Source organism: Macrobrachium nipponense, chromosome 8 (assembly GCF_015104395.2).
Source record: "Macrobrachium nipponense isolate FS-2020 chromosome 8, ASM1510439v2, whole genome shotgun sequence".
Lineage (NCBI taxonomy): Eukaryota > Metazoa > Arthropoda > Malacostraca > Decapoda > Palaemonidae > Macrobrachium > Macrobrachium nipponense.
In genome coordinates this window covers 31,458,111-31,485,807 of record NC_087203.1, presented here as the reverse complement: position 1 = coordinate 31,485,807, position 27,697 = coordinate 31,458,111, and the positions used below count along the sequence as shown (strand labels likewise).

The 27,697-nt window shown below is 43.1% G+C and overlaps 1 protein-coding gene and 1 long non-coding RNA gene across 2 annotated transcripts in view; one reads left to right on the top strand and one right to left on the bottom strand.

Moving 5' to 3' along the window:
- LOC135222640 (prolyl 4-hydroxylase subunit alpha-1-like) lies at positions 1-26,732 on the top strand. Its single transcript, XM_064260770.1, has 10 exons — positions 1-560; positions 1,848-2,008; positions 2,373-2,552; positions 13,383-13,621; positions 14,096-14,284; positions 18,651-18,892; positions 21,165-21,273; positions 22,810-22,924; positions 23,820-23,966; positions 26,328-26,732. Exons 1-10 carry the CDS (start codon positions 271-273, stop codon positions 26,417-26,419), a joined length of 1,764 nt encoding a protein of 587 aa, XP_064116840.1. The 5' UTR covers positions 1-270; the 3' UTR covers positions 26,420-26,732.
- Positions 1-27,697, bottom strand: part of LOC135223228 (uncharacterized) — a 64,851-nt gene that overhangs the window by 15,601 nt on the left and 21,553 nt on the right. The gene's annotated exons all lie outside the window — the stretch shown is intronic.

Here is a 27,697-nt window from a genome sequence, read left to right as displayed (position 1 = left end):
TCTATATACAGCCACATCGTAGAACTGCTGTTGCTGCTAAACAAATACTACCATTGATTTTAATTACCAAGAAGCCAAACTAGAAACGACTTAGGAGTGACAGTTTTGTTGTGAAGAGAAGGAAAACGAATATGAACATCTTAGACAGGAATGTCTTTCGTGAAGTCTTCTAGAAGCACAGAAACTTCATTATAAACAAAATTTGGAGCTTTTTTTTTAACCCTTTGCCTCCAAAAGACTTATCCAGCTGAAATATCATAAAAAAAAAAGATGGCGCGCCTCGCGATTTTACTATTAACAGCAACTTGGCTAATTATAAGAAGGTCATCGGGCTCAGAGGGAACCTGCAATGAGACTACGAAAATCAGGATCACTCATCCGGACATCCTCCGGTTTCTAACACCTGAGCAACTGGAGACAGGCCGCGCCCTCCCGTCGTCACCTCCTATGGGAATGTCCATGTTCCACCTGTCTCGACTTGCCCGGGACGAAATCCAGGTGGCCAAAAAGCTGAAGGAGTTGGAGGCGCTTCTCCACAGGGTGACGCACGTTCTAAAGAGGTAGGGATATTAGAGTGCTTGCCAAGTGAGTGGGTGTCGATGCATGCCGCCATATTGATTAGCGCTTTAGAGCAAGATAGCATCAAGGATTTACTTCAAAATAACCACAGAAACTATAGCAATCGTTCCAAAGAGATATATAGATAATAGAGAGGAAATTCGCTATTGTGTCTAGTAACTGCATTATCCAAAAATGTAAATTACGGCACTACATAAACTTTAGTTGAATGACAGTCTTCCATTCTTATGGATGTTGAAATTGATGGACACAATAGGGATTCTGCCACGGACATTTTCAGGCGACGGAACTTTACTGGTCTTGATCTGATATTCTTCTTCAGTCATCGTCCTGTAATACATTTAGACATTTTTGCAAGACCTTCTCACAATGTTCTGTCAGTTTGCGTTCAAACTGGTTGATTTTGAATGAAGATATTGATCCACTAAATGTTTTTATTTTGCAAAAACTGCTACCCACCAGTCTTATATCACGTAACTGTCCAAAAGTCTCGGAAAGCATTTACCAATCATCACATAATTCTATCTCTCCAACAAATATGGGAAATTTGTCTAAATCTGTCGGTCTTGAAATGTCATCTGGTTGAAATAACTTTATTTACTGTAAGGAATTCAGTTCTATATTTAAAAATGTCTTTGCTAGTGACAATCTATATGGCCTTGTGATTCTAATTGTGAAAAATGGAATTTTGCAAAATATTTTGATTCCCCCAGAGCTGCTAGGCACAGAACAGGTTACTAAATATTAATGACCATTGCAGTAGTACCCCTTAATGTCAACATTAATCCAATTGCAAGACTTCGAAATCCTTGTCCAGGGCCCTAAAAAATATATTCTCTACTGCTTTTAGAATCATTGTTGACTAAACAATCCTCAGCCTTTCCCCAGTAATTCCCTTTCATCAATACCGACAATGGCACTGTCTTGTTAATTTCATGATACAATATCTTAGCCAAAGTGTCCTTAACATATATCTATATTCAACTGATAATTGTTCTAGCTTTGCGGTCTTGATGGCTTCGTATCTTTTATCCATAATCGATTGTGTCATTGCAAATATTTCTGTTTTGTATTCCATAACCTTAGCTGTTGGAAATAAAGATGAAATTGTTCACTAGGCTTCTGGATATTCTGTTTTCCGAACGAATAAGACAAACTCTTCAGGAGAAAGAGAGAGAAAGAGTGCACATGTGTATATATCTATAAACATTGGTATACGTAACTGTGAGTCATTAAAAGTACAACTAAGTATAAATTTTTTCCATAAGATATTCGATGTCCTGGTCGGAGCTCTCCGAGGCGGACGTGGGCACAGAAGGATGGGCGGAACATCCTCTGCACGCCTACGCCCTCACTAAGCACGTGGCACTTGGGTGGCCAGACGTTGAAGAGGCTCTCTCGCTCCTGCAGGGGAAGACAACTGTTGTCGGTCAGTCCATGTTTGAGGAATAAATCCTAAAAATGTTTCTGCATTCCTGTTGCATTTTCGATATATATGCGTGTAGTTAAGGGTTTCAGAGATAAGATCATTCATATTCAAGAATATGAATGTTTCATTTTCGATCCTGTTCTAAATAGCCGCATCTCTGTTCATTACACTTCGAGAAAAATTTAGACCCATTTTTGAGGCCTTTGTGGAAGTGACTTCAAAGTAACTTACTCTTGACGCATTTCCACCAGAACATTCCCGTCTTGTGTCCGATATAACCTTGTCAAATTTTTAACTTCCCTCCCCACTATGCATGAGGATGTCTCTGCTTCAGAAGTAATGCAATAGTGTGTGTTTACAACAGACGATCTGCTGAAGAGACGCAATACCACCGGAGTGCCAACAGCAGAGGACCTGACCTCCGTTGCCGGAGGGCTGGCCAGGGTCCATGACTTTTACTCGCTCGACTTGAACGCCATCTCCCAAGCTCACCTCAGGTCACGATTGAGTCCGCTTCCTGTGCCTGCGAAGATCATGCCCTCGGGTGAGTATACTAGACTGTGAAGGACAGACATCTCACAGCATGAAACTCATAGATATATATACATGTAAAGAACATAGATTCGATACCGAAGGTAAAAATTCAATTAACAATTTTAAAATTTCTTTTTTTCGAACCTTTTCATTTATCTATTCAGTTCGTATTCAGTCAATGTGTATTTTTACTATCTACTCTCTCTTAACCCTTGATGAAACTATTACTTTTATGCAAAGTTCAATTCTGTTCTCAACCACTGTCAAGCTTGCAATATCTGTATCATTGCAGAAGTATTGGCAGAATTTTGGAAATATCGACAAGTGGAGAAGTTACATGAACTTTTCCATTCCCCGTCCTTCTTCAGTCTTTTGAAAATCCCCTAGTGATACATTTAATTCATTCAGATGAGATATACTTGAAGTATTATGATTATCACAGAATCTCCTCACTAACCGAGTAAATTTGGTGTTGAAATCCCTCCCCCTAACCACGAGCCTAACCACAAGGTTTAGTGCTCAGTGCACAGACCTCATTACTCGTTATATCATGCGCGTAGGTTTAGCGGGTTCAGAACTTACCAAGACTGAGCTGGTTATACACAGATATATCTAGATTAACCATGCATTTATATCAGGTTATACTCTTAAGGTTTTACATTCATGTATGCCAGGCTTATACACGTCGATACGTCGAGGTTAAGCATTCATGTATATCAAGTTATACTCTTAAACATGTCAGGGTTATACATTCATGTATATCAGGGTTATACACGAAGACATATCGGCGTTAGATATTCATGTATAACAGGTCATACTCCTAGACATGGTATGGTTATATATTCTATACATTAGAACTGATTGTGTGGGGTGCGGACGTGTTGGGGTCTCTCTCGCGTTTCTTCACAGAAAAGAAGGGTTTTTTCGCCTTTGGTGACTATACCTCTTATAGTAAGCAATGTGTTAATAGTGTCTCCACGTAATACCCGGCGTGTAAGCCGGAGAGTGTTGTGCAACGGCAGATATTCTAATATTCTTTCTGCTCCAATCAGTGCCTTAGAAATCTTTCAAATCACAGCTTCTCGAGGCCTATTGGTCCTGGGAAATGGGTAAAAGAATGCAGTGTATGTGTTAGTGCTTGACCCCTCCCTTACCGCAAAAATGTCACCCGACCAACCTCCAACCGTTGCGCAAGTGACCCTGGCACCTACCGGTGCCTGTGCCCCTTACACAAGTTCCGTACTCGCGAACAATTGTCTTTTCTTTATTCAATACCAATCGAACCGTTCCGACGTCGAGTCCGCTATACAATCTGTCAGCGATGCCTTCTCCGATGAGGAAATCAACGTTGCATATACGAAATGCAAAGATCTGATACCAGAGAGCATTCTCAAGGAGCGATCCGCGAAGAGCAATTGTCCTCTCACAAAAAAATATCGTATATCACTAAGAAGGCTAAGGACCTGCTCGGTGGAAATATACGCCGATGACCCTTACAACCTGCCTCCAAAGGGCCCTGCTGACCTAAGCCTACCTGCGGTGTACCACACTGCAGAAAATGCCTTCAAAACAGTAAAATCTCTCTCAGAAATAATTGGAAAAAACTCTGAAAAAATTGAGGAGACAAATGATAATTTATTAAGAATCTGGGACGTGATCAAAGGACTACAGGAATCCATAATCAGCCTTAAAAAGGTGGAATCAAATAACCTCACACGGATCTGGGATGCGATCAAAGGAGTGCAGGGATCGATAGACAATCGCACAGATAGCCACCAGACTACTACGAATGCGGCATCCAGTTTTTCCTCGCCTCCCAGCAACACGGAAGTGCCCCGTTCCGAGGGGACTGTTGACCCCCAAAACTCTTCTCCCTCCCCAGTGCCTCCGGTGGAAGATATATCCCCGGTGATGATTACTAGCCCTCGTAATCCTCCCCACCCTATCTCTCCCCCCCAACCCCCCATCGTAGATGCAGATGAAAGTGATCAAGAGGGGTCTGGCGGCTGGCAGATACAAACAAACATAAAGAAGAGAAGAACCTCTCGTTTGGCCACTACTGGAGCCCAACATTCGTGTTTCACCTCACCCGACACCTGAGAAGAGATGCCACGTAGTAATTCACAATCTGCGCTCATCGGTGACGCTGGATGCCATAGTGGAGAGAGTCAAGTTTCTCACTGGCTCTGACCCACTCATCTCTCACGAAATCCCATGCAGGATTAAACATAAAGTGGCTTACAGGATTACCTGCCTATTTCAACACCTCGACGTTCTTAAAGGCGAGAATTTCGGTCCTAATATATAGTTTCAAGATACAGACTAATCCGGGATCAACCACCCCCAGGGGAACTTACTGACACTCCAACCATGGGTCATTTCCACCGCAAGTGCCAGCCAACCCCCCACGGCGAGTGACTGCCCACTCCCCCTGGCTAACCCCCCATCCACCCAAATGATCAGCGCATTCATCTCCCATCTTCGTGAGTAGTCATGGATACATTAAACATAATCTCTTGGATATCTTTGGCCTCAAGCGGAACATTCCTCTTCTAAACATGTTCTGCAAAAACTTCAAAGGCATTATTGCACTGCAAGAAACGCTCCTCTGGCCACATGACCTTGCCATATGCGATTCAATTCATGAAGACTACAGAACCTTCTCGACTTCATCGATGCAAAGTTACAGATCAAATCCTAGCCGGTCGCCGAAAGGAGGCCTTTCTTTCCTGTGGCACAAATCGTTAGACAATACGATAAAGGTGATGACCTACAGGAGTGACAGATTGCTGGGGCTTCAAGTGACAGTAGGGAACTCGATTATCCTAATTATTAATGTTTATATGCCATGGGAAAATAACAATAATTTTGATCATTACTGCATGATCCTAGGGGAATTACACAGTATTATTCATGATTCTCCTGCTGATCATATTTGTATAATCGGGGACCTTAATTCTCACCCAACAAAACAATTTTATAATGAACTTACTCGCTTCAGTCAAAATCATGCTCTCCAATTAGCGATGTAATGCTCCTCCCTCCCTCCTCCTATTCTATGTACATATAGAGCGGACGCTATTACAACTTCCTGGCTGGACCACTGCATCACATCTCCACAACTTCATGATTCTATTATGACCTGCAATATCGCTATGATCTTGCAACGGGCTACGATCACATCCCATTACAGGTGTCATTCAGTACCCCAACCCTCCCTACCGTGAACCCCCTAACTGATCGACCACCAGCGGTAAACTGGGATTTTAAAAACCAACAGAAAACCAGAGACTTTAGGGCGACCACGGAAACCAGGTTGCGGTCAATAGTTCAACCGGCAGTCGCCTTACTTTGTACTAACACAAATTGTAGAAATGACCACCACAAGAGGGATCTGAATGAATTCTATTCGAACATAATCTCCGCTTTGCTTGCTTCGGGCAGGACTGCCTACAGATTTCGTCAAGGTAATTCTCGTAATATACCTGGATGGAATGACTTGGTTAAAGATCTGTATACATACTCACGAGAAATATTTTTACTGTGGAGGCAAATGGTAGCCCCAGGGAAGGGCACACTGCATTGCTAATGAGACAGGCGAGAGCGCAGTTTCAAACTTGCTCTTAAGCACTGCAGGCTAAATTGAAAAACAACTAAGAGCCGATGCAATGTCTAGAAACTTAGAATCTGGTGATTATCCTCGTCTTTGGAAAGATATCCAGTCTTTAAATCCCAAAACTAAAAGCTATCACAGAGAGTAGGGGAAGCAGTCGGAGACGAAGCTATTGCAAGTATGTGGGGCGGTCACTTCAACAATATCCTGAATTGCATAAATGATCAAGATTCCCGAAGGGATGTAGATAACCTCCTTACTGACAACATTCAATTTCATTTTGCAGACCGTATTACGCCAGGTAACATCAGCGATGCCATAAACAGCCTACCTAATAATAAATCGCCCGGCTGTGATGGTTCTTCCTGCAGAGGCCTTCAAACTCTGCCATCCGATAATTTACATTTTGCTAGCTGCCCTATTCAATGCGTGCATAATTCACCGGTTTCTTCCAGACTCCCTACTCTTAGTTCACTTGATACCATTAATCAAAAACAAGCTAAAGGATGCAGCTGACCCTGGCAACTACCGGCCGATTGCAATCACAACGATCGCATCGAAGATACTTGAGTCTGTTCTTCTAGTTAGACTTCTCCCCTTTTTACACACCACTGACAACCAGTTCGGGTTTAAAGCAAACCACTCAACCGACACCTGCATCTACATACTGAAAGATTGCTTAATTACTACCTATCATCAGCCTCTCCTATTTTCCTTTGTTTTGTAGATGTGAGAAAAGCATTTGACAGAGTAAACTACCTGAAGCTCTTCCTGAAGCTGCATAAAAGGGGCACACCCCTGTACCTAATTGGCATTTTACATTGCTGGTTCTCCACACAGCAATTCTGTGTCAAATGGGGTAACGTGTTATCTTACAACCTTCGGCTCCCTAACGGGCTCCGGCAAGGGGCATTCTCTCTCCTTACCTGTTTAATACGTACACAGATGACTTGAATGTCAAACTGAACTCGCTCCCAATCGGATGCACCGTCAATGAAACAACTATAAACAACCTCTGTTACGCCGACGATATGGTTCTGATTTCCCCATCAGTGCAAGGTCTCCAACGACTCATCGACACCTGCCGCCAATATGCAGAGGAACTTGATATAATCTACAACGAAACCAAGACCCAGTGTATGTCGCTGCTCCCGAGATCGCTTAAGCATATTGCAGAACCTCAAATTTTCCTCGGAAACCATCGGCTGGAATTTGTGCACGAATTTCCGTATTTGGGTCACATTATCACCGACGACCTAAAAGATACGGCAGACATTGAACAGAGGCGTCGTAACTATGTGCAGCTGGCAACATGATTGCAAGGAGGTTTGCCTTCTGTCACCGAGACGTGAAACTGCTTCTATTCCGCTCGTACTGCTACAGTATCTATGGGTGTTCCCTCTGGACGAACTATACCCAAGAGACCTTGAGACTGCATCACTGTTGTGCACAATGACATTCTGAGACGCCTCACAAACACTCCCCGCTACCACTCCACCACACAGATGTTCATTGAAAACCACCTGGACAATTTAAAAATCATTGTTAGGCGAACAATGTCCAGTCTGGTAACCCGAGTGAGAAACAGCAGCAACTCGCTCATACAAAGCATCCTAAGGAGTGAAGCAAGAAGAAGATCTAAATTGTGGGAAAGATGGGAAAATGAGGCCTTTGCCTGTAGGACAACGCTTATTCATAATTTTCTCTGTACATAATTCATCATTCGCGTTGTTCTTACTTCCCCTGAGAGAGCATTCAGCGGGCTTTCCGTCAGTGTATAAAGCTTGTATAACCACATATTGTGTACTTTTATATTTTGTATTTTATGTCTCTAAGAAACACAAATCGGGTCTCGCCGACTCACTTTTACTCTCTCGCGGGTCGGTGACCACATTTCCGTCCGCATGCTGTATATTTATATTTCCCTTGACTGTAATAAAAATCAGTACACTTCTACCTGCCTCTTTGTCCACCTCTCACACTGGTGACCCCGGAGTGACGTGACCCAAGCGGTTTTGGGCTCAGCCATTAAGGGACTCACTACCGCCGCTCACCTTCAGAGATCTTTAACGGACTCATACGGCGCCTCAGTATAGATCTCTGAAAGCTCCTACCGTGGAAATAACCAACGCCTCTAACGGACTAATACGGCATACCTGCCCAAGGTGTGTTCAGGCGTTTCCTCAAACGGTTTGGCCCGCCATTCACGACTCTGTCGACCGTTTTTTGTGAGAGAGGACAATGGGCGCAAACAGTACCTCGCGGGAAACCTGCGGGCAAAAAGGGAAACCCGGGCCTCCCCCGCCCCAGCGACGGACTCTGACACAGCGGCCGCTCAAGCTGTCAAATTGCCCCCCTTCACAACGGCTGACCCGTCTTCCTGGTTCTTCCGAGCCGAAGGGCAATTCCGGATCGCTGGCGGGGCTCACAAACAAAGTGCTGCAGGCTGACCTCGTCGCAGCGGCTCTCCCGACAGAGGTGCTCGGCCGAATATCTAACTGGCTGACCGGTCGAGCACGAATCGGACTTGTCACGCTCGACGAGATAAAAGAAAGGCTCTTGACAGCCTATTCCGTGCCTATCGCTGAAAGGGCCGCCCGCGCCCTCGACCTAGTCGCGAACCCCATGCGCGGCGCCGACACCCAAGATGCCTGGGACACTGTGATGGGCCTCGTCCGTCTGCCCGAAATAGGCCCCGACGGAAAAAAGGTAGAGATCAGCCTGAGCCGCGAAATATTCCTGCGGCAACTCGAGCCGGACGTCCGAAAGCAGCTGACCGACGCGCACACCCTAGAGGACGACGAACTACTAGAGAAGGCAAAGAAGCTGACGTTGTCAAACAATGCCGCGAAGCTCGCCGCCCCCCCCCGATCCTCCGTGTGCCTGGCCGCAGAGAAGGAAGAAGACGACGACGACCCAACGCAAGAGATCGGCGCCGTATCCCAAGGGAAGTCCTCCCACACGCAGCGAGGTGAAAACTCCTGGTGCCGCTTCCACCGGAGGTTGGGGAGATTCGCCAGGAGGTGCGAAAGCCCTTGCACCTTCCAACAGTCAAAAAACGACGACGGCAAACAAAACCAAGGCCGCCCGTGGCAACGGCCGCGTCGGAACTACACACCGTAGGGTTCTACGTCCGCGACGCGATCTCCGGCCGGAGGATGTTGGTGGATACGGGGGCAATGCACTCGATATTCCCGCCGTCAGGAAAAGACCGTAGCCGCGAGCCCGACAAAAACAACCTCCCTCGTCGCCGCAAACGGGACCCCCATCCGTTCCTACGGCACGAAGCCCCTCGAGATATCCATCTTGGGGCGAAACTACGTCTGGGAATTCACAATCGCGGACGTCAGGATCCCGCTACTGGGGGCAGACTTCCTGGCGCAGAACGGCCTCCTGGTGGACGTGGGCCGCAAACGCCTCCTCGACATGGGGACATGCCTTTCCCTTCCACTAGCAGCAGGCCCGGGCGCCCCTACAATTTGTACCATCGCCCCCCACAAATACGGCAACCTCCTGCAGGAGTTTCCCGAAGTCTTCAAGCCGGAACTTCGTCAGGCGGCAGGGACGCCGCCCAAGCACGGGATATTCCACCACATAGCCACCACAGGCCCCCCGACACACGCGAAGTTCCGACGACTCCCTCCAGGCCGCCTCCAGGAGGCGAAGCAGGCGTTCTCGGAGATGGAACGAATGGGCATCTGCAAGAAAGCATCGAGCCCTTGGGCGTCGCCCCTGCACATGGTACAGAAACCTGACGGCACCTGGAGGCCCTGCGGAGACTACAGAAGACTCAACCTCGCTACAATCCCCGACCAATACCCCTTGCCAAACATGCAGGATTGACAGGGGCCCTTCATGGGGCGAAGGTCTTCACAAAAATGGACCTCTTAAAATCCTATTTCCAGGTTCCAGTGCACCCCGAGGATGTCCCCAAGACTGCCCATCATCACGCCGTTTGGCTCCTTCGTTTTCCATTACTCAACCTTCGGCCTGAGGAATGCAGGGGCCACCTTCCAGCGCCTGATGGACAGCATCCTGGGGGACCTGCCCTTCTGCGTCTGCTACGTCGACGATATCTTGATTTTTTCCAGGTCCTTGGAGGAGCACCTACATCACGTCCGAGCGGTCCTGAAGCGCCTGCAGGAAAACGGGCTGGTCGTCCGTTTCGACAAATGCACCTTCGGCGCCGAGAAGGTGGACTTCCTCGGACACGAGATCTCCGCGACGGGCGTGCGCCCCATGGCCTTGAAGGTAGGCGCGGTGCAGAAGTTCCCAACACCAACCACGGTCAAGTCCCTGCAGGAGTTCATCGGAATGGTCAATTACTACCGCCGATTCATCCCCGCCGCCGCCCCCCGCACCATGTCTCCTCTAACACAGGTCCTGAAGGGGAAACCAAAGGCCCTAACGTGGGAGGCCGAACAAGAGAAGGCTTTCAACGAGACGAAGAGGGCCCTCGCCAGAGCGGCGACATTATGCCACCAAGACCCTGCTGCACCTTTACGCCTCACCACCGACGCCAGCAACGTCGCCTGCGGGGCTGTCCTCGAGCAGGTGGTCCAGGGCGAGCCCCAGCCACTCGCCTTCTACAGCAAAAAAACTATCAGCCGCCGAGACGAGGTACAGCACGTTCGACCGCGAACTCCTGGCAGTGTACCAAGCAGTGCGACATTTCCGCTACCTCCTCGAGGGCTCCCCTTTACGATCAGGACGGACCACCTCCCTTTGGTACACGCCTTCACCAAGGCGGGCGACGCTTGGTCAGCGAGACAACAGAGGCACCTAGCAGCCATCGCAGAGTTCGGTTGCACCATCCAGTACGTGCCTGGCGAGAAGACCCGTGGCAGACGCCCTATCGAGGATAGAAATCAACGCCGTGCGTCTCGGGGTCGACTACGAAGACCTCGCCCGGGAACAGGCTGCCGACCCGGAGACTGCCGCATACCGCACTGCTATCACCGCCCTCAAGTGGGAAGACGTGCCTTTCGGACCCGCAGGCATGCCGCTCCTCTGCGACATCAGCACGGGGCCGCCGCGCCCGCTGATCCCAGCCTCCGAAGGAAAGCCGTGTTCGACGTCATACACGGACTCTCGCACCCCTCGGGCCGGACGACGGTGCGCCTCCTGACGGAGAAGTTCGTCTGGCATGGAATTCGGAAGGACTCCCTCGAGTGGGCCAGGACCTGCGTGCCTTGCCAAACTAGCAAAATCAGGTCGGCACACGGAATCAGGCGTGGGGAAATTTCCGCAGCCGAAACGAAGATTCGGCCACATCCACATTGACGTCGTTGGCCCCCTGCCCCCGTCGGAAGGCGCCAGGTACCTCCTGACGGTAATCGATCGCTCCACCAGATGGCCCGAGGCAACGCCGATGTCGGAGGCGACCACGAAAGCATGTGCCGAAGCACTCCTCGCCAGCTGGATCAGTCGATTCGGAGTGCCAGACGAAATCACGACAGACCGCGGACCAGTTTTCCTGTCGGAGTTGTGGACTGCCTTGGCCCGCCTAATGGGAACGTCGCTACATGCCACCACCGCCTACAAACCCAGCAGCTAACGGCATGGTGGAGAGAGTCCACCGTTCGATCAAGGCTTCCCTGATGGCGCGCTGCACCGACGAAAATTGGAAGAGCCAACTACCGTGGGTCCTCCTCGGTCTCAGGACTGCCCCGCGGGCAAACGGCGAGGCATCACCCGCGGAGAAGGTATACGGGGAGCCATTAACAGTCCCTGGCGAGTTCTTCCCGACCAATGCCGACGACGCTGACGTCTCCATCGCCAGGCCAGGCTTCGGGAATCCGCCGGGAAGTTCACGCCCTGCGTCAAAACCTTCTCCGACAGAACCAAACGTTTCCTCCCGAAGGCCCTATCATCGTGCAAGCACGTCTTCGTCAGGGACGACGCCCGCCGCCCGCCTCTAACGAGACCCTACCGCGGTCCCTTCCGCGTCCTACGACGCACTGACAAGGCATATCTCTTATCCATCAACGGTCGCGAGGACTGGGTCACAATCGATCGCCTGAAACCAGCCTTCATCATGGACGAGGACCTCACAGACGCGGATTCCACAGGGCGCCTCAATCTTCCTCGGCAAAAAGCGACTCCTTCGATCGCCAAACCTCCTAGCCGTAGCCGCGACCGCCCTCGAAAGACGGTCGAACCCCCCGAGGATCATCACCTCAGGGGAGGCATCCCGTCCCCGGAAAACCCCGAGGATCTAACACAACAACTAATATCACGCACCCGAGGGCGCCTCCGCCGTCCAGCTCGCTTCCGCGAGTGACTACCCGAAGTACAAAGAAGTCAGCCAACAATCATACCTAATTATTGTCTTAGGGGGGGAGTATTTGTAAGGACAACGCTTATTCATAATTTTCTCTGTACATAATTCATCATTCGCGTTGTTCTTACTTCCCCCTGAGAGAGCATTCAGCGGGCTTTCCGTCAGTGTATAAAGCTTGTATAACCACATATTGTGTACTTTTATATTTTGTATTTTATGTCTAAAGAAACACAAATCGGGTCTCGCCGACCCACTTTTACTCTCTCGCGGGTCGGTGACCACATTTCCGTCCGCATGCTGTATATTTATATTTCCCTTGACTGTAATAAAAATCAGTACACTTCTACCTGCCTCTTTGTCACCTCTCACAGTCCCCTAAAGGACTTAATCTCTGTATTGGCAAGATGTCATCTGCAGTTTTTGTCATTATTACATTTATAGCTGATATTTAATTTTTCATTATTACTGTGATTCCTATCAAGTTAAAGTTTTATTTACATTTAATTTATGTATTAAGCCCTCTGGACCTGACTACTGTAACCACCTAAGGTCTCTAGTTGAAATTTGAGTTATATAATATGTGCACCAACTGTTATTACTCGCAATGCATTTTTTTTTCTCACCAATATTATTACTGTTATTACCAGTATGATGATTACTAGCTTTTATGCTACCTCAGCTATATTATGGATAAGTGCCGATTATTCATTTTCTTTTTCTATTTTATCATATCTCATGTATCTAGATTGTGTATGTTACTGTCTGTATCTTGTATACTCAATGTATATGGCCCCGAGCTGAAATAAAACATATTATTATTATTATTATTATTATTATATCAGGATTATGGTTACACTTCAATGTCGGGGTCATACATGCAGGTCTGTCATCAAGCATGTAGAAATATGTTGAGCTTATGCAAAACGCCTATCTATCTCTTCCAGTTTGGGACCTGTACCGAATAGGGAAGGAAGCCATTAGGATCAACATCTGGAGCTCTGGCGTCGACTTCCTGAGAACTGCCTTAGACCGCTACAACGCAACTTTGTCTCGGCCATCGTGTGTGTCCTCTTCCGATCATACCTCGCCGATGTGTTCGAGTTTCGACATGAAAGGACATCCTTTTGACAAGCGAGATGAAATGAGCCGTCTCCCAGACGAATTCAAGAAAGCTGTTAAGATGGTACGTTTTCTTTCCTTGAGTACTAAAGGAAATACTTTATTATTCATTGTTTGCAGAATGGCTGTAGCCGAAGGAACGCAACCAACCTCCTTGAGCCTAGGCTCTCTCGGTGGCGTCGCTTGAGCCACCACCATATACTATTTTGGCAAATAGGAGCAATTAAATAATGAAAGCCATGAAAGTAAAGAAATGTAATCGAATCAGCAATTTAAAACAAAGCTACACGTTCCGTACTTAACTACCAACGTTAAAGTATTAAGAATGTTTACTAAAAGTAAATAATAATAATAACATTTGGGTGCAAATGAGTCCTTCCACCACCAAATTAAAGCCTGGCTACACCTATGGGTCTAGATTTCTAGCGAAAAAGCAAAGCTTCTAGCAAGAACAAGCTAGACTTATATCTCAAAAGACCTTTTTACCGAGATCCATTCATGCAATTCCGTGATCCTCTTTTCTTTCTTCATTTTAAAGCACGACCAAGTTCTCGAACGGAAGGGGTTCCGCACGAAGAATCACAGCACCCACCAAAAGCCGTTGGATAAGCACCTCGCCAGGAAGCGGAAGTACCACAAGAAACAAGAGACCATCGTCGGTGAAGTTGGCACGCACACTGAGGGTCAGGTCCAGTACGTGAGGCTCTGTCGTGGGGAAGACCTCAGGGTAATTATACTAATGGATGTTTGTTAGTTTTAGCCATATCAGGAAATGAGAAAACTCAACAGTGGCAGAAGGGTTTCTTAGCTTAGTTGGTAAACCTGATTCCGGAGTTCACGCTTAGCAAAGGGCGTGGACAGCATTCTTGTGAGGAAAATGAGTGGATGTTGTATTAATTAAAGCAATTATCATACTTTGTCGTTGGTCTTTAAGCAGAAAGCATATACGGCAGCTATATTTTGTATGGTTAACAGGTTGCATGGTATCAGATACAGTTCCTTGTTTTGATGATTTTCTAATTGTAATTGTTTCTAATTCTTTCAACTAGGCCAGGTAACAACCAATGTTCCCATGGACAATAGATTTTTCCCCCCGATGGTTTTGCTGATATTTTGGCATTCAACTGAAGGTCCTCGGTTTTTCAGCTAGAGTCCGATGGGACGGAGAACCTGAGTGGGGGGGCGTGGGGGGGGCTTGTGAGGAGGGGAAGTTGTCTGCGACATAGAGAGCACGAAACTGTCTTTGTAGACATTGTTGGAACACAGACATAAAGGGAGATATCCAGTGTATTGTTCCAATCTTATGTATGATAATGACTCATTTCTCTTCTCTTACCTATCAATCAGATTTCCATAGTTCCTTACTCTTCCTTCATTCTGCATCTTTTCGATTTCTGTTTCCGTTACATGATATAAGTTGCTCGCACATCATGAACGACCATGTTCAGCGAAAGCATGACTATAGTTACATTCACATCAACCGTGCAGCTGATATCTAGGCCAGTCCCTTACGACGCACCTGATTGGCTACTGATAAGCCAATCACAGGGCTGGAAACTCTCAGTCTCTCGAGAGAGTTCACATAGGTAGGATGCATGTTCCACCTCTACTGAGGGATACTTTTGAAAGACGTATCCCTCATGAGAGGTGAAACATAGATCCTAACCATGTGAACTCTCGAGAGAGACTGAGAGTTTCCATCCCTGTGATTTGCTTATCAACACCCAATCAGTAGCGTCGTAAGGGACTGGCCTAGACATCAAATGCACGGTTGATGTGAATCTACTATAGTATCTGTTGGCAAAAGCATTATTCTTTCTCGATAATAAGCACGTACACAATTCATTCATAATAGAAGCTGCACTTTGCAATAAGATATGCTGGAAAATTATAACCACTGAACTCATGACTATGATTATTACTGCAATAATGTTATAACAGTGGTATGAATACGATGTAGCCTTATTGAAACTTAAATCATAATAAATTAGACTATGGAATCGATTACAGGGATGATGGCATCAAGTGCAAGAGAACTGAGAGGAGAAAAATGCTAGGAATGAGACTTCGGTTAGTAACGCTATAATTGAACCTGTGGTTTCAATGCCGAAATTGGTGGACATTGTGAAAATTGATTGCAAGTATCGAAATTAATTATCTCTCTCTCTCTCTCTCTCTCTCTCTCTCTGATTGAAATGGGAGTGTGTTAATGTTTTTTAATATATTTTTTTTATGGAATCTTCCTGAAATGTGTTTGAGGATGTTTAATTGATTGAGTGTGATGTTGTAAACCAGTGGCTCCTGAGAAGTGAGAATCTAGTAAGGCAATATGATTATTTCTTTTGTTGTTATCCATAAAATCGCTTCATCTATACTCTGTTTTTTTTCTATCTGTCCATCCGCCTTTGGTGTTTTTGTATGGTAACACTGCGTCCCGGGCTTTAAATAGTTACGCTGTGTAAGTTTTAGATAAATAAAAGGATATCTGGGTGCACATTTGTAACTGAAAAGTGTTTTAATACTTTACTGTATGCGAATTACACCGTTAATATTCGAAATAGGATATTGTTATTATTGTTGAATGTAAGCTGAATGTAACTATCTAAAGCCCGGGACGCAGTGTTACCATACGCAAACACCACAGGCGGATGGACAGATGGAAAAAAAAAACCGAGTATAGTGTCCCTCTTACGGAATTAATACTAAGGTGACAGCAAAATTAATTCTCTCATCAATCAGGTTAGTTTCCACTGCTGTACTTATTCATGTTGAGTTCAGTTTTTTGTGTCTTGAATCGAAATCAACTCACAACCAACATGAAGGAAGCCAAGAAGTTATATTAATTATAACAAAATTCTAGCAATAATAAGACTGTTCAAAATAATTGCAACACATGCAAAAAAGTTACGAGGAAAGTTGATACCAAGTGACATCCATACAAAAATAACAGTTTCTTCTTCAAATCCCCATTTGAAATGGATGAAAGGTACAATGGGCATGAAGGGCCACCCAGTCTATTATAGGATCCGACAAGGAGGACGTGCGCAAGGCCACGAGTTCCAGAATTAACCCCATAAAGAGGTCCACTTTAACAGAGTGCCCTTGGAAACACTAGGGACCAACGATTCCTTCAGGAATCCCCGGAGGATGGCCTCTTTTCATCGAATCGGTTTGACTTAGTTTTGGGGAAAAGACAATAGACTCACGTCCTGAGTTAGGATTCGCTGGTCGTGGGCGTAGGAGAGAAATTCAGTTGAATTTTATTATCCATTTCTCAAAAATGACTAAATTTACCTAAAGGAAGATAGGTTGCAGTGAATGTGGATGTATAATATACTGCATCAACGACATTTCTTTAGTTTGGTAATGTCATTTAATCGTATCTGGTCGCCAAAATTAAAGGCGGCCAAGGCTCAAGGACGCGTTGCTTCGAATCTAGCAACAAAATATGGCCACACTGAGGCTATAAAAAATGGAGAGTTACTAAATATATATATATATATATATATATATATATATATATATATATATATATATATATATATTATATATATATATATATATATATATATATATATATATATATAATGTGTGTGTGTATGTGATGTGTGTGTGTATCATGTATATTTCTATATATTATATACACACATATATACATTATATATTTATACATAAAATGTGTGTGTACTTCTATTTCTCTATTGCCGACCGGCCAGTCCACCGAAAATAGAATTATTATTTCTCCCTTTTATACAACATTCGCAAGCAATAAATCTATACGTTAAATGAAGAATGGTTACGTCATGGTATGCAACTTACGACAGGTCTTCGTCAATATGAAAAATGTACAACTTGCAGCGCAGTTGTGGAAGAACCTTTCAGAATAATGTATCGGAAAAGTTTTGTATTGGCTACAGAGATCTGGAATTCTGTTTAATTTGGAGCAAAAAAAAAAAAATTATTGTAATAAAACATATAGATGGTATATATATATATATGTATATATATATATATATATATATATATATATATATATATATATTAGTTGACCAATTCGGTGTTCCCCAGGAAAACTCACACTCTCTCCTCTCTCTCTCCTGTTAAGATTGTTGCCTCAGTTACATTGCCCCTCATTTTTATCATTTTATATTTCACCACTTTTCACCCTTATTCCCATCAGGGCTAAACTTGGACTTAAAGAGCGCTGGGAGTTTCTCTGTTCAGCCCAGCGATCTCAAAAACTATGGATTAGACACTGATATGCATCATTTTTTATCCTTCTCACCACTTCCAGCCCCAAGCCCCACCCCTCCTATCGGGGGTGAACTTGGACTTAAAGGGCATGGGATGTATCACTGTTCATCTCAGTGACCTCAAAAACTATGGATTAGACACTAATATCTGTCGTCTTTTGTTATTTTTACGTCACCTCTTCCCACCCCTTTTCACCCCGCCCCCACCAACAATTGGTGCTGCACTTGGACTTGAAGGGCACCAGGAGTGTCATTATTAATCTCAGCAACCTCAAAAACTATGGATTAGACGCTAATATCTGTCATTTTCAGTTACTTTTTTTTATTTTCACCCCTCTCCCACCCCCCTCCCCACATCTCCCTCTTTGGTGCCAGTGATGTCTTACCCCCTCAGAATTCTTTCCCCGATGCTAAGTTATATGTATACCAAATTTGGTTGAAATTGTTCTACGCATGTATAAGTGTATGTGGCACAAACACACATATACATAAATCCAATATATATATATATATATATATATATATGTATGCATGTATGTATGTATGTATGTATGTATGTATGTATGTATCTATGTATGTATGTATAACTGAATCACGAAAATATGGAACGTGACGAATATACACATAAAGACAAAGCCCACGAAGGAAAGAGAAAGGATGGAGTTCTTTTCCTTCGTGGATTTTGTCTTTACTTGAGACTTATCATTCATTCAGTAGTTAATTAAAGATCGAATGCGACAGTGACAAGTCATATGTTTTTAATGGGTCACCCTATTAAGGGAAGATGCTGATAAATGATAAGAACCAGTCATAATCAAATACGGCATTCGTCCACAACAGGCAACCAATGCAACATCCGACCTCTACTGTCGCTACCTTAGCAACGGCTCCCCACTATACATCATCGGTCCCCTGAAGATGGAGGTCCATTCCCTTTCCCCTTACATCGTGACGATCGAAGGAGTGGTGACGTCATCGGAGGCCAAAGCCTTCAAGCAAACGGCCTCCGTTTTGCTAGAGAAATCCAGCACCTTCAGGTATAACGGAGAGAGCGAGGTCAGCTATCAGAGAACTAGCTCCACGTAAGTAGATTAGCATAGCTTAGTTTGTGTCTTTGGGTAAATGGGCGCTTACATCCCCTGGAATTTGGGCATAGTGATTGATAAATCCATTTTGTAAACAGTTCTGGCATAGCAGTTGTATATGAGAACCAGTTTAGTTACGAAATCATAAAGTTAAAGAAGTGTAGCTAATAAATGCTACCCTATATGTTATACAATTAAAGACCAGTGGTAATGTACTATTATTGCTTCATGAAAATAGATGCATCAGTGTTCGTAATCGATGGTAAGACTTTGGCATGTGTCAAATCCGCGAAGGCAAGCTTTAAGAAAGTATTTTTCGGACACCCTCCAAAGTGAATTCCTGGCCATGCCCAAAAGAACGATTAAAATCATTTGACTGGTGTAGAATAGAGAGCTTTCGCAGTATTAAATTCACTGAATTATTTAAAAGGAATTGTATAGTTTGATGTACGCTTTCATTATTGACGACAGATAAAGATACGTATTCATTTCTGATGCATTTATGTACATGTATATGATATTTGTATTAAGTGTGCTTTGTTGAATGACAATTGAATATTAGCGGTCTTGTGAAGAATAAAACAAAGTCCCTACGAAATGTTTCGAAGTGAATTGCTATTGGAACTTATAACTCTGCACAAGAAGAAGCATGAAACTATAAGGAGGCTATCCTTATATCACAGACTATACTCTGTTTTTTTTCATCTGTCCATCCGCCTGTGGTGTTTTTGCATGGTAACACTGCGTCCCGGTGTTTAAATAGTTACGCTAAGTGTAAGGTTTAGATAAATAAAAGATATCTGGGTGTACATTTGCAACTGAAAAGTGTTTTAATAATTTACTGTATGCGAATTACCGTTAATATTCGAAATAAGATATTATTATAATCGTTGAATGTAAGCTGAATGTAACTATCTAAAGCCCGGGACGCAGTGTTACCATACAAAAACACCACAGGCGGATGGACAGATGGAAAAAACAGAGTATAGTGAAGATATAGAGTTATCTAAAACGAGGAATGAAGCGGTAGTTGAGGCGATGCTTATGCCGCATTTTAATTAATGATGCAAGCAGTAACAGCCAGAATAAAGCAGAAAGGAATGTATTGTCATCTCACTAATCAACATGATTCATCTCATAGAAAGGTAGCGACTGTCATTTTGTTTTAATCATGTTAATTTGTTAACAGATAACATGTGGTGGACCTAAATTAGATTGCAGGAGAGCGAGAGAGAGGTTAGTGGTTAGCAGAACTAGGAGAAAGTCTCGGAGAGACAAGAAGGATTACCTATTTTTTTTATAAGAAACCAAGAATAAAACCACAAAAAAATGTAGAAGAATTCCACATGTACAACCACCACCCATCACCTCTCTGCTACACAAGAGAATGTGCAACTTACCACAGGTATTCATATACTTTCCTGAATTCAGGCTACTGACAAAACCAGCAAAAGAGACTAAACAAAGGAGAACAAAACTCCAGAGCGCATTCCTGACAAGCATTGTCACCACAGGTCTCTTCATGGTTGAGGGGACATTGTTTATCTTTTTTTTTAATGGAACTAGTAAATTTATTATTTTTTATAATAAGATTGAAACAAATCACCTTTCAAACAAGGTCACGCAAAACCTATTTTTATTTGTATAATTATCTTTTGCTTGAACATTTACATTCTGTTTTTTTAAAATCATTATCTAGAATTTTCTCGGATATTTCCTGCGAGCATTCTCCAATGTGCTGCAGATGTAGGCTATATTAAATTATTCAATGTAACTTCAACTACATCTCTATCCTTGAAACGGGGACTTACTAAACATTCTGTCGATAAAATGCTCTACGTCGTAGGTTATAAGCCTGGGACTATTTTACAATTTTGTATATAGTGGTCGTACTGTCAATTTCTCAACTTGATTTTTTTATTCCATTTCACAACCGTAAAATGTAAAGTGAAACCTATTGTTAGATTAGTGAATAAATCTAATTCTTTGTGTCTGTGTGTTTGTGTATGCATAAATAAGTGGGGTGATCTAATGTATCAGTGCATTTGCTCTCGCCTACGTATGCATAACCCTTCATATATACGAGTTCACTATTTTCATTTTCATAATCAATTGGCTTTGTTCTATCACGCTCTGGTTCTCGTACGACCTGCCTGGCTGCAATCCACTGTTCACTTCTTCATCTTTGGAGACACGTATGTGAACTGTTGACCTTGATTGTGCGTATAAGGTTGTCAACGTCTTATCAAAGCCTCTTTCCACATTCCAGCGCTTGGTTGTACGAACACAATAGCAAGTACTTGCCTCTTCTGACGGGCCGCATTGAGGGACTGACAGGGATGAACTGCCAGCAATACGTTGCCGCTGAAACTTATCAGGTAAGAGGAACAGAAGGGAAAAAGTCTATCGTTCACTGATAGGTTAGACTCCGACTAGATGCCGTTCTCTCCGCCAGACTTCCGGGAGCACTAAAATGATCCCCTTACTGAAGGATGACGTGGTCATCTTAGCCACCAGTAGAGAAATGTGCAAGAAAAAGTTAAAAGTTTCACGTAGATTTCATTTTGATTATGGAATGGTAACCAGTGACTCTGAAACTTAAGTTTTGTAATGAACAATGACGATGATGATGATGATCAAGAAGACTTACACGTAGAAAATATTTCTGTGATGTACATTGAGAGATATTTTTGACCTTGGAGAGTGGTTTGCAGCTGATGGCAAGTTGGGTGCTGTCAATAGTCTGTACCAGATTCGTAGTTAGGCAGTAAAAAGTAAGTTTACCATTTTTTGTATGGTTAAGAGTCAAATGACATATATACAACTATATCACTGAAAATTCTTGAAAGGAATACAACCCAATAATGACTTGTTCGCATAGTTTAACTTTGCTTATCCGTTTCAGTTTGTTTATATTCATTTTTACTCCTTTACTATTGTTGTGTCTCAAAGTTTATAGAGATCAAGTCAGCAGAAAGATGGTGGAAAGCTTTAAGCTGCTTTGTAATTACTTCTACCGATACATTTCGTCTTGCTAAACAAGAGCTCTGTGGATCCTTCTACTGATGTATATATGTAAAGGCATATATATGTATGTGTAGTTATATATAGATATATAATATACGTCACGATTGTTACATAGCTTTGAATACTGGACGACCAATTATATTAAAAGGCATAGAAAAAGAGTATAATAAGTTAGTTAAAGTTTTGCTTGGTGTTCGAAAGAAAACAAAGAGTTAAATTATATATGTTGGAGGGAAGCTATGTTTTGGCTTCGATGATTTTAGTAATTTTGAAAAATGCACTTTTTATGCATTTATGCTACTTACATATTGTATTGTACACTTTGTCAATAAACTAAGTTACCTGATTTGATTAAGGAGGGTAATAAGCTGGATGTTTTTGGCACCGAGTGGGACAAAGTGGAAAAAGCAGAGTTTGTGCTGGAGTAAGAGGGATAGAGAATGAATCCATCAGGGATAGCTGAAAGGAACAGTGCTGGGGAAGGTGTGGCCCGCTTAGTGCCAGGGAGAGTCTGGGTACATGTTCCAAAATGAAAAAGAATGAGAGTGACAGAGAATCTAAGAAGACGAAACTAAAGCTAGGACTGACTGGGTTTTGAGAGAATGAGAGGGCGGTTGTGCTAAGTAATTTCAAGGCAGAGGCAGATGACAGAGAAAGATGGTGTAGTTGGTACGTGTGAAATTTCTCGGTGCAAGAGACTGAAAAGAGAGTGACTCCAATAAGCTCAATATTATTTCAGAATACGCATGCTATCCTTAGGCTCTTTACCAATTTGGATATCAACAATCATAGCCGATTTCCTGCCAAGTACATAAAGCACGGCTTAGGTCATCACGGTCAAATGATGATTCCCGCCTTAATTAAATGATTGTGTCGTTATCCTATAGGTTGTCAACTACGGCGTGGGAGGCCACTATACAGTCCACCATGACGCCACAGCCTCCAGTCTCCCCTTCAATCGCATGGCAACCTTCCTTATTTACCTCACCGACGTCCAGCAAGGTGAGCGATGGCTTTTTGAAGACGATCACGATGCGTGAACAAACCTAAAGGGCCTCGTACACTGAACGATTGTGGAAACGACTGTCTGAACGATTGTCTGTATCGTTCGCAGAAACATTGTGTATGGGCTTGTCTGAATGCAGAAGTGGGCGGAGTCTCGTGTCTGAACGATCTCAGAGGGAGTCTGTCACGACCAGGTTGCTGGCTTGCGACCTACTATATATATGTCTGTCATACACAGGTCGTTCAATGTATGGGTTTGTCTGGCCATATAACGCTATTGCGCGCGTCTCTTCTAGAGGTGATGCTATGGCTTCCCGAGACATAACGACAGTCGTTCAGACAATCGTTCATATACTCGTTCAGTGTATGAATGCCGTAAGTCTAAGCTCATAGTAATAATAATGAATTTAATAATACTGGTACTTTCATTTCCTCGCGATGCAATGGATATCGCAATTCTTTGAGAAATTCAGTTTGTGGTGTTGAGATAAATTCTGAAACCTTTTCCATTAAAAATACCTTTATATATAGGCCTATATCTTGATTATCGGTTTGGAATAAACATTTTAATGCAATCTAACAATTAAATCTATTCCACAGAGCGGTTGCATTCATATTTCTTTCATTGTGACTGTAATTATTTAAAGAATGCACATCATAAAGACAAGAAACCACAAAACTCAGTGAGAGTTTGTATACTAGTCATCTAAAAGGCTGTTCACTGTTATAATAATGATGATGATAATAATAAAACAGTGAATGTTTTAAGTCCTTTTGGAATTATTTTTGCTCATTTCAGAGCAGTATACACGTTCAAGTTTTCTACATATTTCACACCCATTACGAAGCAATTTGGTTATTAACCTATTTATTTTTGATTGTTTTTCTGCAGGAGGTGCGACCGTATTTCCTTGGCTGGGTTTTGGCGTTCGGCCTAGACAAGGGATGGGCCTCCTTTGGTACAACCTGAGCCCAGCAGGAGAACGAGACGACAGGCTGGAGCACGCAGCCTGCCCAGTCCTGTTCGGAGATAAATGGAGTAAGATTTTTGTAGGATTTTTCTTGTTTCATATAGGACTTTGAGCATCAGTTGCATATTGAGTTATTGCTTGGGGATGCCAGTGGATAACTTGACTGGCTATCCAGTCCAGTTTGGGGAGATTTCACGATGATGCTACTTAAAAAAAATCAGTTCAAATCCGCATTGGCTGAGATTTTTAACAACGACTGCCACTGACCTATAGGAATGGAATATTAAATCTAGGCCAAAGGCAAAGCGCTGGGACGTATGAGGTCATTCATCTCTGAAAGGGAAAATAAGATAAATAGTTTCAGGAGGTGTAACTGGAGGAAAACCTCAAAGCAGTTGCACTATGAAACAATGGTTAGGAGAGGATGGAAAGTGAGTTGGAAGAAAACCATAATTAACGGAGATATAAAACCATAATTAACGGAGATATAAAACCATAATTAACGGAGACATAGTAGAAAGAATGAAAGGGGTTGCAGCTAGGAACCGAAAGGACGCTGCAGAGTGCCTTAAGTAATCCCTACAGTGCACTGTGGGAGGTGCACTGACGGCACTGCCCTGTCCCCTGCAGGAGCACTGAACCTCTTAAGCAATATTCTATAGTTACTGAAATCGTGACAACTTTGAAAAACTCCTTGGATACGTTTCATATAAAGCTAAATATTTATTTGAATTTTACACACATACTGACACAGTTCAGCTTCCGCCATTCCTGACTCTCCACGACCATCGATATGAAATAAAACTAGAGCGAAGGAACAAGTTGGCAATGCTATACCTGACTGCAGACGTCTCTCTCAGTTGCAAACGATAGAAAGTGCTCTGTTTCTCTTCATTCCGGTCGTTTTCTGGTTAAGAGAGAACTGTAGGTTCTAAATTTCTTTCTAAATCTCTAGACATTTATCATGGGACAGGGACCAGGGACAACAACCGAACCGTAAGTATTCTTTGTGAAAAACAGGAAGCGTAGCGTCTTTTATAACGAACCTCTCCAAAGGAAAAATCCATCAAGAACAAAAGTTACCAGTAAAAATGATAGAAAATCAGATTATCAAGGAATACCAAATGTTTCCGACTTCTGCTTATTCAGGCTGAGTCCATCTGATTTATCTTTTAACATTATATGCATTTTATTTTATTTTTATCTACGCTGCTATGTCCCTGATTTATATAAACTTAGATAAGTAGATAATTGCTTTGTATAATTATCTTCTATTAAGTTAAGTAAATTTAGACACTAAGAGATTGTTTAGCATTCGTTAAAATATATAAAAGGAAAACATGATGAATTCCGCGCACTTTCCTTGATTATATATATTCAAAATTCTCGTGTTAGGCTTCAATAACACTGGATGGTTTAAATGCCAGATTCTTTAATTCACAGAGTACGATTTACCAAGTAGTACTGTAACTTTCAAAGACAAAAATTCGTCTTCATCAGGTACTGATGCACAGGGAAGATAACGGCTACAGTCGGGTATATAAGTGCTTTTCCCATCAGCTGTTGTTTTCCTTTATCTAATCCCTGGCATGACCTGACCTTTGATCTTCGGCTCCTCGCGTCCTTCCCTGCAGTCTTCTTCTTGATTTCCTTGGTCGTATCCTGAATCCTTCGTTGTCAGGGATTATCCCCTCACTGTCCATCTTCTTGTTCGTGAAACTGAATATAGACTTTAACTCTTTAAGCCAAAGGCCAAGCAATGGGACCTACGAGGTCATTCAGCGCTGAAACGGAAATTGACAGTAAAAGGTTTGAAAGGTGTAGCAGGAGAAGTGTTAGGAGAGGGTGGTAAATAAGATGGAAGAAAGAGAATGCGAAACGAGGTACAGTAAAAGAGGCGAAAGGGGGTTGCAGCCGGGGGCCGAAGGCACACTGCAAAGAACCTTAATGAATGTCTACAGTGCACCGTATGAGGTGCTCTGAGGACACTAACCCCCTACGGGATCTTCTTGTTTATGTTCTTAAAACTCAGGTATATAATTTCACAAGTGATCTTGCCCTCAAAATTATTTCTTATATTGGCTTCCATCGCTGATGAGGGCGTTCTCTACAACCAACCTCGGTGTTTTATTGTTTTTGCCCAGTTGTTGTTATGGTTGTAATTCCAGCATTGGTTGTGATGGCGAATTGCACGATTTACTGCTCTGACCAAAATATACTCTATCACAATTATCACAAGGTGCTACGTAGACGCCTGCCCATCTTTTACTCCCCTTTTATAGGCATTTTATTTCTGATTACCTTATTCTTAAAGTTGTTTTTATACGTAATTCCCAACTAGTTTTATATTTTTTCAGTTTTTTGTTCAGATCCTTAGAAGCAAATTATATTGAATATTAACTTATTAACGAGAATCTTCTGTATTTCAGTCATCAACAAATGGATAACGTATGGCGGCCAGTTTACCAGAATTCCTTGCACAACCAGTGAAGAAGATTACGTCAAACAGCCGCTGGCGTAGGATCAGCGTCAACGATTATGATAATGTGCCGCCAAATAATCCTTATTCAGTCAGTCAGTCGATAATGTGAGCTGCGAGCTTCCAGCTGTTTCCCTACGAGAATATTTTCAAATTCTAAAAATACCACCATAACTCAGGCTGTGGTTACCTTCTGTTTAGTCGTAATTCTGCATAAACAGTCAACTGGACATAAGAAGGAATGCCAAGACACTGATGTTGAAATACGGATACGCTGAAGTGTCACTTGTCATGTACCTGACTTATGGGGGTCAGCAGACAAATATATTTATGGAAAAATAAAATATTAAATAGACGAATGCGTAAGCAATTTAAAGTTCACCTTCTAACCTTGTGTAAGTCCCTACGGTACATCTATTTGATGGACAGATTTTACTCCAACAAATATATATTCTTTACGTCATTCACAGAGATCTTCCAACGTTCAATGACATTTAAAAAAAACGTACTTATATTGCGAGGAGAAACATCTTCATTGCGAAATCTATTAATTTACACTCACCAGATCTGTGGAAATATAACAGTCACGCAGTGAACGAGGAATATCTCGATTTCCTATTAGTTTCTACATCTGATTTCCGCAGAAATCCATTGAAAGTCCGATTAGGGAATGAAATATAGAAGTAGCTACTCGCTGTGCTCCGACCGCGCATCTAGGAGAGAAATGCTTCCAGCACTTTGACGCAGCGCTGTGGTCAAACCTACGTCAAAGTATTAAACAACTTCTCTTCCTAAAACGAGTTTAGCGCCTCAGTGGCGCTAAACTCGTGTATTTCTGGTGACAGAAGTTCACTCTCGACGTGGTTCGGAAGTCACGTAAAGCCGTTGGTCCCGTTGCTGAATAACCACTGGTTCCATGCAACGTAAAAACACCATACAAACAAACAAAAACGAGTTTGAAACTCAGCTTAAAAAAGGAAAAGTATTTCAAGGTGGTAAATGCTGGTATGAAAAGTATGGACATGTGCGCCATAACTCTGAATGACCAAAATTTTTGTATGGAAGTCAGTCTCAACCTGATAAAGTTTTTCGCCTTCAGGTTCTTGTGAGCCACTCCTTTTAAACCTTGCCAAAACTACCGAGTGAATTTTAACCAATCTTTCACAAAGCATCCTTTAAATAAAGAGGATTCGAGATGGATCAAATGAGGCTTGCGACACATCCGCTCCCAAAAGGGTACTTCTATGAACAATGTGGTAGAATCACTAAAAAAAAGAATTATCCCTGGAGCTGCAAGAATAGGAATGACAAAACTTACAA

Excerpts from the sequence above, each read along its gene's own strand:
- LOC135222640 (XM_064260770.1), top strand. The coding sequence starts at position 271 with ATGGCGCGCCTCGCGATTTTACTATTAACAGCAACTTGGCTAATTATA. Across the intron at positions 14,285-18,650 it reads GTCGTGGGGAAGACCTCAGG|GCAACCAATGCAACATCCGA; the intron begins GTAATTATACTA and ends CGTCCACAACAG. Across the intron at positions 23,967-26,327 it reads CCTGTTCGGAGATAAATGGA|TCATCAACAAATGGATAACG; the intron begins GTAAGATTTTTG and ends TCTGTATTTCAG.